This window comes from Thalia democratica, chromosome 2 (genome assembly GCF_965202585.1).
Source record: "Thalia democratica chromosome 2, ktThaDemo2.hap1.1, whole genome shotgun sequence".
Lineage (NCBI taxonomy): Eukaryota > Metazoa > Chordata > Thaliacea > Salpida > Salpidae > Thalia > Thalia democratica.
This window is the reverse complement of record NC_139166.1, coordinates 81774848-81790265: the sequence shown is the minus strand read 5'-3', so window position 1 is coordinate 81790265 and position 15418 is coordinate 81774848. Positions and strand designations below refer to the sequence as shown.

Below are 15418 nucleotides of genomic sequence, written 5' to 3'. Positions count from 1 at the left end.
TTTTTTTCAATTAGATTACAGAAGGTCAGTGTTTAGCTTTAGTATGTAATATAATAAATAAACTGCTGAGCAATCGAAGAAACAAAAGTATTATAAATCAAATTAAACAATATTTAGTAGCTTTACAGGCAAACTAAGCATATGTTAAATCAGTTTTTTCTGCGAAACATAACTAAACTCAGTTTTAAAAAATAAATTTCAGTTTTTATTCAGTTTTACATTTTAGACTCTACCGGAATATTTTGTTAAGGTATTAAAAAAAAGCTTTACACTTATTGCTCATTCAAAGCGTTTTTTTCAGTATTTTCTTTAAGACATAATTAGTTATTTTATTTTGTTTTATGTGTCAAAATATAACTAAAGTCATCGCTATTTCAAATAAAATAAGTCTGAGGATTAAAAAAACGGATTGAGAAAACAACTAGATTTTATTAGTAGACCGATTAGTAGAACAGCTTTTATTTAAATCATTTAACTGAACATTAATAAACTCAAGAGTACTGTTGCTTAAATTTGGTAATTATTTAAAATTAAAAAAAAAAAATAGTTTATTTAATGGGCTTATGTACTGCTAAAGTAAGTGGTTGTCTAGTTAGCTATGGATAGAGTATAATACTAATACGAAAATTAACACGAGTTATTTCAAATAGTTTGATAAGTAGTTAAAATTGTTATAAAATTATTTAATGGGTTTAGTTTTGAAAAGTTTTGAAGCTGTTGATATTTTTAAAATACACAATCAAATCAGATGTTTGTTTAAACTATTTCTTAAAATGTATTTATTAAAAGAGTTTATTACACGAAAAACATTTATAAACTATAATTACTTAATAGTCAGTTTTATAGCCTCAATATACGTCGTTTATTTTAAATATATTAAATCTTGAAAAGCAATCGAGATATTTACTTTGGTTGAAAATACATAAAGTTATTACGTTAACGTGTACTTTTGATTGAGAATGATTGAGATTAATTTATAAACTTAAACAGTTTATACAATATTGGTAATAATAATCAATAAGTTTACTTAAATTTTTCAAAGCTTATTGTACTATACTTTAAATAAAGGTTAAGTTATATAAATAAAATTGTGTTCTTATTCTGATTTGCGTTTTTCGAATAGTTTAAGTAGTGATTAAGTATAAAGTTAACATAACAAAAGCAAACATGTTGTAGTTTTAAGAATTTTTTTAATAGCGTATGATTTATTAAAAATTGAAAAGCTACAGGCGTCGTTGATTTGAAGCAATATTAAAAAAAAAATTAAAAGCATAAAAAACTAAATCAAAGCAAATTTAACTGTAATTTCATATAAGATATTTCGAAGTTACTCTTTGTTGTTGTTTTAAAATGTTTTCAAAAAATAAAATTCAGTTTGTATATATCTCTTAAAATAAATTTTCGTGATGAAAAATTTCTCAAGTTATTAGTTAAACTAACTTATTTTTTTTAATTTAATATGTTTGTAGTTCAAAAATCTTTAAAATACTACACTTAATAATTATAAGAGTTTTTTATAACGTTTCAAAAGCTTAGATTACTTGAAAAAGTATCTTAATCAAAACGTCTATCACTTGTTAGCAAAAGTCTAATTTGATCGATATCAACTTTTTGACACAGAGGAATTTTTTTCCTAAATTTAAAAACAACACACAAAATAATAATTACTAATAGTGTTGTTATAAGAAGTATCCATGAAGTCATATTTTTGTTGCTTTTTGAACTGTTCTTCAAATCGTTTTCATGTAAGACGACAGCCTTCAGGGTGATATTCTAAATAAAACCAGTTTGTAAAAATTCATATAACAAGTTGTATTTTAATTCTACAAAACTTTTTTTATGAATTTTGCTATATTCACTATTTGCAGAAACAAAAGTTCGATTTCAGTACTTACAATTCAAACGTTTGTTAGTATGTATAATTTAAATGTTTGTTTGAATTATATTTGTTTTCTAAAAGCTATGTTTATTTTTTACGAATGTTTAAATATTAAGTAGTGTTTAAACACAACATATAAAAAAAAAACACCCATTGTATGTAAAACTATACAATTTAGATTTGAAATAATTCTAATTTTTTTATTTTTTGTAGCAACAATTTTTTGGGATAGCCTTTAAAGTTAGTTTTAAATAGAAGTCGCTAATATATTAAAATATTTTAAATTAATTGTATGCTTTTATCTTTTAGAAATTGTGAGACAAACTTGTCTAGTCATATTTTTAGCATGTAAAGTTTTTATTTTAGTAAAGCATGTTTGCTTTTAATTTTGATGACAAATTTTAACTTTTAGACTTTTAACAGTAGTTAATACTTTAAAAGTTATTGAACAATCTTTAACTTCAAGACCAGTTAGACAAACTTAAGTAAAATAGAATCTGTAGGTTTTCTGCTTTGTAAATAATAATGGAAATTACATTTTCGTTAAGGCATTTAAAGCTTATTTGAAAATTATATTTTGTTTTATTCAAGATTAAAATTTAAATGTAAAGAATTACTTGTTGAATCCTGTATTAAAATTAAAAATATTAAAAACCGAAAATCTTAGAGTCTTTAAGTTACTTATAGTTAGCTTGTTTTTAATTTAGGTTATTTTTTTAATGTTTTTAGTTTTACAATTCTAAACATGCAAAAATCAAGTTAGAATAAACATCTACTTAGAGTTTTGGCTTGCTATTGTTTGCCAATTATTGTCTTTTATTAGCTAGGCTATTTAAATTTTTAGATGTACATACTTGATCTTTTATTTTTATCAACTATGGTTTTACAAAAGTGTGTATGTACATTGTGTATTGTTTAAAATTTTTATTTTACACAATATTATGGGTAATATTTGTAAACTGGAGTTTTAAACAAAACTACTTAGCGTGTAATAGTTGTGTTTTCAATAAGAGTATAGAATTAAAGAATACTATTTGTTTTTAGTTAAAAGATTTAGATACTTGAAGAATATTAAGTAACATTTATTAGTTTTTAAATTTTACTGAAATTAAAATTAATTTGTTAACTATAGAATTAGAAAACAAAGTTTTCTTGTTATTTAATTAAAGTGAAAAGTGTTTGAAAGATGTTAAAAGATAATAAATACTTACATACTAGTTGTTTTATATCAAATATAGTCTTTTGCTTCATTTTATAAAACTAATAATAATTAATAATGAATAAATGTACTAATAAATAATAGTTTAAAGTATGCTTCATATTCAAATAAAGGAAAGAATTAAAAAAGAAAAAAGAAAAAACTAAATTAAATATTTTTTCTGTTATCTCACTGTTTTACTATTATACTTATCGAACTATTACTTTTATTAAATACTTATTAGCTAGTTTACATAATGCTTAGCATAAAGCTACCGTAATATAAGTTAGATAAGTTTTAGTTTCATACTAAAATATATGTATCATTCAATCATAATTTCTTAATTTTAATTTTATAATTAAATACCACTTAATTTATAAATTTATCCAGCAGACTTTTCTTTTGCGGGCTGCATTCGAATCAAGATAACTTTTTTTATTTTTTTTTTCTTACTTCTTTTATTTTCGAGAAGTCATTAACAGTTATTTTATTATTTATCATAGTTATGTTAAATATTTGAATATATTATGTTCTTTTTATTAAGTTACTCTAAGTTGTTAGTTGTTTTAAAGAATAAAAAGGATATTTAAAAATATATAAACTACGTTTAATATAAATAAAATTTCATTGTTTATGTTTTTAATTGTGTTCATTGTCTCTAAAGTAATATGTTGAACATTTTTTTAAGTTTTTAAACCAGTAAGTTTATTTAAGTTTTCATACTCGTAAGGTACTCATATCTAACATAAATGTTGAAAAATACAAAATTTCAATTTACAGCAATCTAACTAGTAACACGCATGAGTTTCAATTTAAATATAAACAGGCAAAAAAAAAACTATCCTAGGAAAAACAAAAAATTCTCAATATTTTCTAAAATAATAAATGGACTTTTTTTGTTAAAAAAATTTGAAACACAAGCCTGAAATTGCAAGGCTAAATAAAAACTATGTTTTAAAATTAGTACGTTAAAAAAGAACAAATAAATTAGTGGAAAATTAAATTACAATATATATATTGCTACTTGAATAGATTGATAATTTTAGTTGCATTGAAAAAAAACTCATAATAAATTTCAACGTGTTTAAATACTAAAAAATAGTCATTTACTAGTAAATTATTGCAGTTATACTTTTTTAAACATAACTTTTTAACTTTAAAAAAATATTATAAGATATAAAATATATATTTTTGTCCAAGGAAACTAAAAAATAGAAACCAGTTGTTTATACTTAAATGAATCAGTGTGTTCATTTTAAATTGCTGTAGTACTTAAGAGACATTATTTTCTAATAATTCCGTTCTGTTAAAATAAAAGAGTTTTAAATGTATCTTAACGTTTGAAATTACATAAGATTTTTTAGTTGCTACTATGTAAAAATAAAATTAGGCAAATAATTAAAAGAAGCTATTTCTATCTTTTATGTATTAAAAACATATTTTATTTTTTTTAAAACAAGTCAAAAAGTTTCAGTTAAACTTTAAGCAAACAACAGTCTGTGTCCAGTTCACAAAGCAGAAAATATTTTGCAAACAACTAGCAGCACTAAATTATTTTCTTATAAACTTAAAAAACTAATTCTTAATTCAAGTCATGTTTATGTACTGCTCAGTTTTTATATCTATGTAATGGTTATTTCATTGTAACTTGAACAAAAAATATTGTTAGTTTTTATTTTTCACAAACGCGGCAAACCCTAAAATCCTTTTGAAGTATACCTAGCCGTATATTTGTAAAAAAATGCCAACCTTAATTAAAAAAATATTTTTTGATTCTTGTTCATTTTTATTGGTTTAATTTTTTTTTTTTTTTATATCCTTAGTAGTGTCAATTTTATCTTTTAAATACTAAAACAGTAGATTTTTCTATGATTTTTGCACAATTATTTTTTTTTTCATACTTTTTCCCAAATTAGTTTTCAAAAGTTTATACATTTTTATTTTACCAGGTATCCAGTCAAATATATGTACAGTGTATATATTAGCTTAGTGTATACCAGTTTTATGCTAATCTAAATAAAAGTGTTTTATCAACATAAATTATATTAAACACTTTAAATACTTTTTAATTTCATCACAGTAAAAAAACTTTTAAAATGAACAATAACACCCAAAAACATAGATTATAGTTATATACATATCGTTTGTAGAAAAAAGCAAAAAAAATGACTAGAGTAGAAAATAAAGTTTCGTTGAAAGCAAAATTGAAAAAAACTGATATTGAATTTTTTACAGGGCATAAATTTTAAATTAATGAATACTAAAATGAAGGCATTTAAAAACAAAAAAAAAACTTCTATTGTGTTCATTTTTCTATTTTAAACGTTAAAAGAAAAGTATTTATTTAAGTGTTTTATGTTTTGTTGAATTTGGATATAATTTTATACCATATGCAAAGATAGAAAAGTCTTCAAAACAAAAATATCTTATTATTAATGAATTAAGCAGCATGTAAGAGTCATTGCAATAAAATACGAAATCAAGCTAAATACTATACTTTTAATGAAAAAAAATGAATAAAAATAGTTTTGCTTATGAATGAAGAAGAGTAGAGGAGTTTGTAGAATTTCATTATCAGCGCTTTGGAAACTCTGAACAAAGCATTTTAAAACTAAAGCTTCGATTATAATATACTAGAATTACAACTGAATTCAAGTTTAAGTTTATACTATGTCAGGGTTTTCCAAAGTAAACTTATTCGGAAATTTAGGAGACCATAGAATGCGGAAGATCTAAAGGGAGATAATAGTAGTAAAGAAGAAATGGAGCTATAGATGCCATAATAAGAAACTAAGGCTAGACATTCTGAAGTTTAGAGTAAAAAATAAAAAAAGAGTTTTCAGGGTAATTTCAACTGAATATTTAGTTAAGAACAAAAAGCCTAACCAACATCTTAAGAGTCGATATTTGCATTATATTTTAAAAGTCCAGAAAAGTAAGTTCAGAATAGCAGTTATTTAGAGTTAAGTTATTATTACTGAACAAGGCAAAATTGCCAGAACACTTTCGTTGCTTTGAAAACAGAAAGCTGAATACATTATGAGAGTTTGTTTATTTTAGACCGTAAAATTTTTAGCGAATGTGTTTTGTAAGTGTCTCATACCAAAAACAAAAAAAAACTTATTATAAGCATACTTTGACAAAATAAAACTTTGGTAGAAACATTTTACTCGATGTTTGCTGATTTTTGTTTTAAGTTAGATTAGTTTAATTAAATAATACAAATATGAGTTATTTTAAGGATTTTTTAAAATGATCACTATTAGTTTTGCACACTAGATACTATTTTATTATTCAGGAATTTTAGAATTTTGAAACTAATATAGCCCTGAAAGAATTACAAATATGGGTTTTTATAATGTTGGTGTACAAATCATCATCTAAGTATTTCTTGTTTTCCTCTGTTTACTACAGAAAATAAATTGATAGTTGCTACATACTATAAATTAATGTTTTAATACTTGAAAAAATGAAAATGATAAATACTGCATTTTTTCAACTATACAAAGTAAATAACTGTAACACAATTTCCATACAAATATAATTTTAAGTAAGTAGTTATTGTTTTTAAAAGTTTTTTGTCAATGAAAAACTCATTAACTTTTTTTAACTCATTTAAGTGTACAAAGAAATGTTTTTTATATTTTTGAGTATGAATATTAATTTACCTTATATGTTTTTTTTTTGTATAATAATTGTGTTTACAATATTTTAATATGCAGTACAGTGTACTTTCTAATTGCTATTTTTTTTTTTACATAGCTCATTTCATTAAAATTATATTTATAGTTTTTGATAAATGTTCACAGTTTTTTAAGTTTAAAAGGTTAAAAATATAACTTATACTTTTTCTAGTAAGTAAACACTAATTTTAACCAAAATATTGTACTTTGATATAACAAACTTATCAAAAACTTAATAACTGCTATTAAGTTAGTATAGTACAAAAGGCAATATTTTTTTATTTTAATGTTTTTTTGAAATGTTTTTCTGAAGGTAAATAATATTCTTAAAAAAAACATTCCTGAAAATTCAAGGCAATTAGCTATATAAACTTTAAGTTCATCATTTAACTTAAAATTTTATTAAAACATAGCCATTTTTTTCTGAATATACTTCCTAATGTTATCAAAATCATAAAAATTTTAGGATACATAGCTTAAATACCATTTTTTTACTTAAAAATTAATTTATAGTTACTTAATCATGTCATATAAATTTAAAACAAAAAATGTTTGTTCATTTCTCAGATTACACTTATTCTTTATATCTTAAACAATAAATTATGCAAAATGGTATTTATTTACTCATACATATGATACAACTTTATTTTACAAATAGTGTATATAGTTTTGAAAGTATTGTAAATTAAATTCTGATAGAATAATTAGAAAACGATAATTATTTATTTTCATAGAAATCTGATAGTGCAAGTTATATAAATTCTAGTTTTCCTGTGAAAGATGATTTCTACAAATTCCTAACTCAATTGCACGGAATAGAGAAAGAAATGTTTTCTAATTGATTTTCTTAAATAAAAAGTGATGCCTTGATTTTAGTTAAATGTTCTAATTTTGACAAGTAACTTTATTTTTTAATTACATAACTTGTTCTTTGCTGCTAAATTGATTCATAATAAAACTTTAGTTATGAAGATTTTTTGACTTTAAAAACAAATATAAAACAAACATAACATTTAAATAAATAACATTTAAAATAATTATTTTAAAACATACCAGATATTTCTTTTTTTTAAATGCTCTCTTTCTAAATTAATAACAATATCCTGTAAAATGTTTATATATAGCTTTTTAATTTTGGTTTGAAATAAACTTTACTAAACTTGTAAAAAATTACTATTTACTTAGTTTTTTAGTTTGTATAACTGTTATAGACTCTGCTTTTACATATAAAAAAGAGTATGCTCTAAAAGTTTTTTTTTTGTTTTTTATCTTAATTTACTTCAACTTATAAAAAAAATCTATTTTGTATGAGTATTTTGCTTTAAAGATATACCATTTCTGCATAAACACGCACTTTTTGTGATCTTACTTGTTGTAGAAATTTAAGAAACTTAAAAGTGGTCCTTGGTAGAATTCAATTTCTTAAGAACTTATCTATTTTTTAATTAAATTATTTACACAAGTTAGACAAATTGTTTATTGTGCTACTTTTCTACTAAACTAAAACTCTTGGTATATGTTTACTTTTAAACCAAACGAAAAAATTATAAATAAAGTAGTGACTTTTAGTTCAGTTGACTTCAAAAATTCCAGCTTTACAAATCCTGGTTAAATTTGGTATATCATAAATTTATGCTAACTTTTATAGAATGTTTATTTTATCAGTAAGTTCAATAAACTATTTACTTAAAGTTCTTTTCTTATAATACTTTCACCTTTTAATCTTAGTTTTCAGTGTTTAAAGTATTTTAGACTTTTAGAACATAACTATGAGAAAATCTCAGGCTTGGCATGTAGTTTTATAAATTAATAAAATAAGTTAATATAAGTTACTTTTTGTTAATCCACTAATTACAAGTACTTACTAAACTTAATCAGAACTAATTTAAAACTATTGAATCAGTATTAGCTAAAAAACCATGATTAAAAGTCTAAATGTGAAAGCTAAATATGTTTTTAAACAAACTAAGTGTAGGTTTTTGTTAGATTTAAAGTAATACGCTATAGAACTATAGAAAAGTTTTGATTAGTTCAGTTAACAGTTACTTTAAAATTTAACAAAAGATTGCTATATATTTTTTTTTATATCTACATTAAATTATACATAAATTTAAATTATAAATTAATCAGAAGTAATAAAAATATCAAGTTTATTATGTAAAACTAACCATTTATTAGCATTTACTTTTAATAAAACAATTACAAATGAAAAAATGCGCGCACAAAAATTTTCTACCAACTACAACAAGCATAATAAAACGTCATGTCTGTTTGAGAGTCCTAACCAACAAAAGAAACCTTGCAAACCTACTTTAGCTGAAATGTTGAAAAGAGGTCCGAAATACAACAAAACCATTCAAACTAACGAGAGGAAATTAAACCTAGGTTGGCAAGCAAATACAAGTAATGAACTTTTGAATGAAAGCAATAAGTTCATTTCTTCTAGTTATGGTTACAAGTTTGAATATAAATATCTAATGGGCCCCAAGTTAGGTCAAGGTGGCCAGGGTAGTGTATACACAGGTTAGTCTTAAATTGAGTTTTTCTATTTAATGTAAAATATTCAACATTTTGAAACAAATAACTTTATAAAAGATTAATTTAGACTTTGGTCCAAAATTATGTCTATACAACTATATATATTTAGCAAGCAAAACAAAAATACTTAATTTAATAAAAACAATTTCTAAAATAACAATTATTTTAGCTAAAAATCGTACCACTGGATTTGAAGTAGCAGTGAAATATTTAAACGCGGGATCTTACAAAGAAAGTCTTTGTGGTGGACAAAATATACCAGAAGAGTTGGTATTACATTACAAGGCAACGAGAAATAAAGGTTATCCAGGTTTGTTTTGTTATTTTAAGTCTTTTAATAATTAGACTACTATAAAATAAATAATAATATTCGTTAGTTAATATTTGTAATACACCTGTTTTTGTTATTTAAATTTCAAAAATTTAAACGGTTTTAAGCAATCTGAACTAGTTATCATTATATTTTTAAAGGTGTTGTTAAGGTATTCGAGTGGTTTCAATATGAAAAGTTTTTTTTGATCGTGATGGAAAAACCGAAGGGCTTCATCACTATGAAACAATTCATCCACAAAAAAGGGGCTTTGTCAGAAAAAAACGCTAAAAAGATTTACGTTGATGTACGTATTTTCTTTGTTAACATTTGTTACTAAAACTATTTAAATGTTTTTTCATTAATAGATGTATAGATATAGGTTTACTATAAAGATTTAAATTAACTGTTTGTTTCTTTATAAATTTTAATTAATTAAATCTTTATTTTAAATAAAGATGTTACATTTGAATAAATAACAGTTACTGAATACTTGGAAGTGATTCACTCAAACCAATTGGATCAAGTTGTTCATAGCGATGTCAAGCCGGAAAATATCCTGATTAATCCACGAAACTTAAATATAAAACTCATTGACTTCGGCTGCGCAGTTTATAAGCAGGTAGGTTATATACAAATTGCAGTACATAATCAATTAAAATTCTAACCTAAAGCTAAGTATTGTGTTAGTTACATTACTTATATTTTAGTATGTATTGTAATGATAAACAAAATTCTGAATAAAGAAAAAAAAAACCTTTTATCAGCTTTGTTGTACAAATAAAACTTTTTTTTTACCTCAGATAATAAATTTCACCTTATGAATTTCTTCTACAAAATTTAAAAACTTGATGCTTTTTAGAATGCTGACTTTGAAGATTTCAAGGGAACAATGTTGTACTATCCACCGGAGTATTTCAACACTAAGCGCTACAATGGTGAACAGTTGGACTTTTGGGGCGCAAATCTGGTTCTTTACATGATGGTGCAAGGCAACAAGGCTTTTAGAAATCCCATGGAGATCATGAAAAAGAAACAAGTTTATTGCGGAGACTTGTCGTTGCAGTTGAGGTTCTTTTCGGATGAAGCGCTGCATAAAGACCGCTTTGAAAGGCTCAATAAAATAAGTGTATAGAACCACTTTTGGTTACAAAATCCTTAGTTAAGAAATGAAGAAATCATTTAGGAAGATTAACATGAGTAATAAAAGTCTTGTGTAATTAAATAAATATTGATAAAATTAATGCAGTGAAGATGACCCAAATAAAATAATATACCTAAAATGTTTATTGTTTTATTCTGTTTAAAAGCATAGCAATTTTCTAGCAAAAAAAATCGTGATTCTGATTTATAAACAAATTAAAGTTTTAAATTTTACAAAATTAATTTAACTTTTTGTTTATTCTATTCTATCAAATAAAATTATTATTACTTAAACGGTTTTAAATTTTGTTTAGTACTATTTTATGTTTTTTTAACGTTAATGTAGATTTTTTAATTTTTTTTTGAAATTTTTTTCTACTACCTGGTAGTGTGATTATTTTATTACACATTTAAAGTTTGTTAAGAAGAATTTTTTTTTGTAGTTCTACCGGACTAAGAAAACATCAAGGCTTTTAAACTGGACCAATTTCTAGAAAACTACTGAACGGAAATGAAAGTTTGAGTATGGTTTAAAACAAAGCTAACTTACACTGTAAAAAATACACGTTAATTGTAAATTTAACATTTCTAACTTATTTTCTAAAGAAATAAGTACATTTGTTTAAAATTGAAAAAAAAGTTCTGAATCAAAAAGACTATATAATATATTTTACGGAATTTTAGGCATTTAAAGTTTAACTTGTTTTAATTTCATTTCAAATTTAAATTTTTTATTTTTAATAAATGACTAAAAGTTGTTTGAATAAGCTCTTTTTTTTTTTAATAAAGGGCTTTAACCTTAAGTAAAACTTTCAAAAACAGTTAAAATTTTAAAAACATCAAGTAAAATTTATGTTTTGAAAGCGTATATTAGTTATTTGTTATAAGTAAAGATTTAACTGTTTTTGATTTAATGGAACATAAAATCTAGGGATAGCACCTTTAGTACGTTGAGACTCTAAATTTTTATTTCTTTTTTTTTTTTTGATTGTATAAGAAATCACATATTTTGAAGCTAAGTTTAAACTTTTAAATTTAGCAGCTGAGAAAATTTTAAACAAGAAAAACTAAAAGTACTCTTCTAAAAATAAGCTTAAGCAGTTTTGAACAATTATATAGTTGACAAAACACGTTTTTGATAACAGCTCTACATTTTTTAATCAAAACAAACTAAACTAACTCTAGATAATATACAACTAAAAAGAGATTAATAACTTCGAGCAAGGATTGAAAAGCAAAAATGTAAATTTTACCTATTTCAATCATCGTATAGATATATATATATATATATTAATGTTTTGTTGTTAGACTTAGTATATAACTTTAAATTTACGATATATTGCAATTGACCTGATTAGATTATACTCATCATATGAATGTATGACATACTGTAATTAAGCACAGTTGTACTATTTCGGATCTTATATAAGCAGGTTAACTTGGTTTTGTAACTGGAAATAATACTTGTGGTTATCGATTTGAACTATAATTAATATTTTTTATTTTTGATCGGATGGGAAATAAAAGTGTGTCCATGGATATGTTAAGTCAGTTAGAACGGATTGAATTAATTTTAATGTATAGTTTAATAAGAAGAAGTTAAACTAGCACCAAAAGTTTGATATACTACAGCATTTGCGAAGGCTATACTTAACACTTTTAAATAAGCTCTTAACAAAACGAAAACTACATATAATAAAAGACTAAAAGTGTTTGATATACTAATTTATTATTAAAACATTAATTTGCCTAATAATCACAAAAAAACATGTCTGCAGATAGGACAGGTGTTGTGATCAGCGAACCATGTATCGATGCAAACACTGCAAAACGAATGCTGACCTCTGCAGTCCAGTTGCTTCATCAATCTTCCAACTTCGACTTCTCCCAGACACACTTGGCACTGATCTCCTACGTGAGACTCATCAGCTTCGAACTGCAAAAATTGTTGAATCCTCTCAGACGAAAGTGCTTTGTTGAGTTCTTTCTTTTTCGCTGCAATTAAATCATTCATTTCTTCAACTTGTCGGTCAACATCTAGCCTGATCTCTTCAATTTTGTTCTTGAACGATTCATCTTCTTTTTGCGGATTATAACACTTTATGTGATGCAGCAAAATAAAGAACTTAATTGATTTACTTCTTGCAAAGTTTTTTAAAACGTTAACCTGGTCTTCTTCTTCTAACCGACGAAGCACTAACTTTCTTTCTTCGTGAGTTTTTAAAATGTCTTTTCGCAGTATATCAAGGACTTTAGTCTATTTAAGTGTAATTTTTAAATAAAACATACAAAAATCTACTTTAAAATAAGATTTTACTGGCCTGCGTTCAGCTCAAGTAGCAAACTACCAATTATTATTTAAAAGTGGCTTAAATAAAAATGGCACTTTAAGAATAAAACTCTTAATTAAAAAGAAAAAAGTAAAGATTGCAAAGCTTAGTTGGTCATAAAATTTACTTATAGCTAGTTATTATGAATTAACACCGTTTATAACTCATTTGGACATGTTATTGTTATTCTAAACTTAGGTCTTCATTCGTATTGTCTTGAACTGTTGACAGATTAACAAAAGTAGACATTAATTTTAGGCCACTTATAGTTGTTAAGGGCCTAATAAATTTTGATGTAATGTTGTAAGTTTATATTAAAAAAACAATCAATTAACTTTTACAGACACTTCTGCATATAAACTATATAATTTAAACTATTATTAAAATGCAAAAGATTTGTTTATACCAAAATGTTGTTTTTTTTTTTTTTTCTTTTATGAAAAGTATAAAATTAAATTTATTTAATTAGATCACATCATTAATATAAACATAAATATTAAGCATACTGACTGTTGCATGATGGAGAAATAGCTTTTCATAGTCTCCATATCCGTTTTGAGCATAAAAACCGGGTGTTGGTTCCAATTCTTCCATTATTTTTGTATATATCTTTTAGATCTAGCAATTATTTTTTATATAATATTTTAACTTGAAGCTTAGAAGTTTAAGTAAATACTTATTAATATCTTTAAAACTAAAAGAAGAGTTGTTAACTTTTATTAGTTCTATAATAAGAAAAAAAAAAACAAATCGCTTTTAACATTGTTTCACTCTGAGTTATTTTGTTGACTACTTTCAAAGTGTCAATAGTTAGGAATATTTCCAAAATTTAAATACGTTTAGAGAATTGTAAATGTTTACGGTATTTTGAAATAATGCTAACATACTATGCATATAAACATAAGTTATGAAAAATTAGCAAACATTTTCTAAAGGAATTTTCTTCTTAATTTAATAATATATCAAATTAAAACTTTCTTATTTAATGAAAATATTACGGACTAAGTTAAAATAATCTATCCCTTAATAAAGAAAAAAATTAGTATATCATTAAACTGTAAAATCAACAAACAGAAATCAAGAATTGGCATTTAAAATAGTTTGATAGCAACAAGATAAATAGTTTGTATCAAGGATATTCAAATAACAACTATTTGTAATGGAAACCATAAATCTTATCAACATGCATTAATAGAACGATTGAAACAGAAAAAAACTTCTTATAAAAAAGAAATCATTAATAGTACATATTAAATTGTCATCCCTAAATGTAGACATAAAATTATCAAGAAATTTTTAAATAATAGGTTGAGTATTTGATCTGAAAAATAGCTACTATGCACTTTACTTTATGAATCTGTTATGAAATGTTTCCTAAAAACTTTTATTAATATTTTATTATTTCTAGGAAAAACAATTACTTAGTTTACCGAAGAGTTATTCTTATCTACAGGATACACTAAAAAAAAATTATAAGTTTTTACAATGAATAAAATTAAATTTATAAAATTATATACTAACAGGTCTTTTAAACTAGTTATAAAATTAGTAGTTATTAGTAAGAAAGATCTGAAATCTTTGTACACATTGATTTTGTATAGTAATTTTTTAAGGTTTATTAAAATTAAGCTAAGCCAATATGAACTAAAAATAAAAATTTCTACTAATTTACTCATTCTTTCGTATGAAAAATAAAATTCTTAATTAGTAAAGATAGATTAAGTTATATTAGTAAATGAAACTAGTTTGTTTATGATAAACTGCTCAGTACTTCTAATATAATATAGAAGTAAATAATTTCAATAAGTATCCTCATTAATACTCTATCAAATTAAGGTATACTTTGTATCAAATATTTTAATAAATATCATAAAAATTCAATGTTAAAATACACAAAAATATGAATACAATAAAAACTTTAAGCTAAGGGGAATTAACTTTTAATATTTATGAAAAAGTTATCACTAAATTAAGCCTTATAATCAATCAATAAACTTCAATTATTGTCAAAACCATTTCATTACAGACTTCAAAGTGGTGTGTTAAAACTTGCAGACTATTAAGTATTTTAGAAAATATTTAAACCTACTATAAAATCACCTTATCACCTAGAAAGTAATTTTTCCTATAAAACTGATTATCCTGTTATATTATAGTTATTTATATAGAAATAGCATCTAAAACAAAATACTTCAAGTTTCTTCAAAAATAGTTCAACACTAAACAAATATTTATTATTTACTCTTTTAGTTATTCTATTTTATTTCTCTTTGTCACTTAATTTAAATAAAGTTTATAGATAACTTAAATAAGAAATAAAATGCTCATTAGAAAAGT

The 15418-nt window shown here is 23.4% G+C and overlaps 1 protein-coding gene across 1 annotated transcript; it reads left to right on the top strand.

Annotated features, from left to right (window-relative positions):
- Positions 1 to 9237: 9237 nt before the first annotated feature.
- LOC145829025 (serine/threonine-protein kinase pim-3-like) lies at positions 9238 to 10743 on the top strand. Its single transcript, XM_082936763.1, has 5 exons — positions 9238 to 9283; positions 9468 to 9608; positions 9770 to 9919; positions 10091 to 10230; positions 10471 to 10743. Exons 1-5 carry the CDS (start codon positions 9238 to 9240, stop codon positions 10741 to 10743), a joined length of 750 nt encoding a protein of 249 aa, XP_082792889.1.
- Positions 10744 to 15418: the final 4675 nt, after the last annotated feature.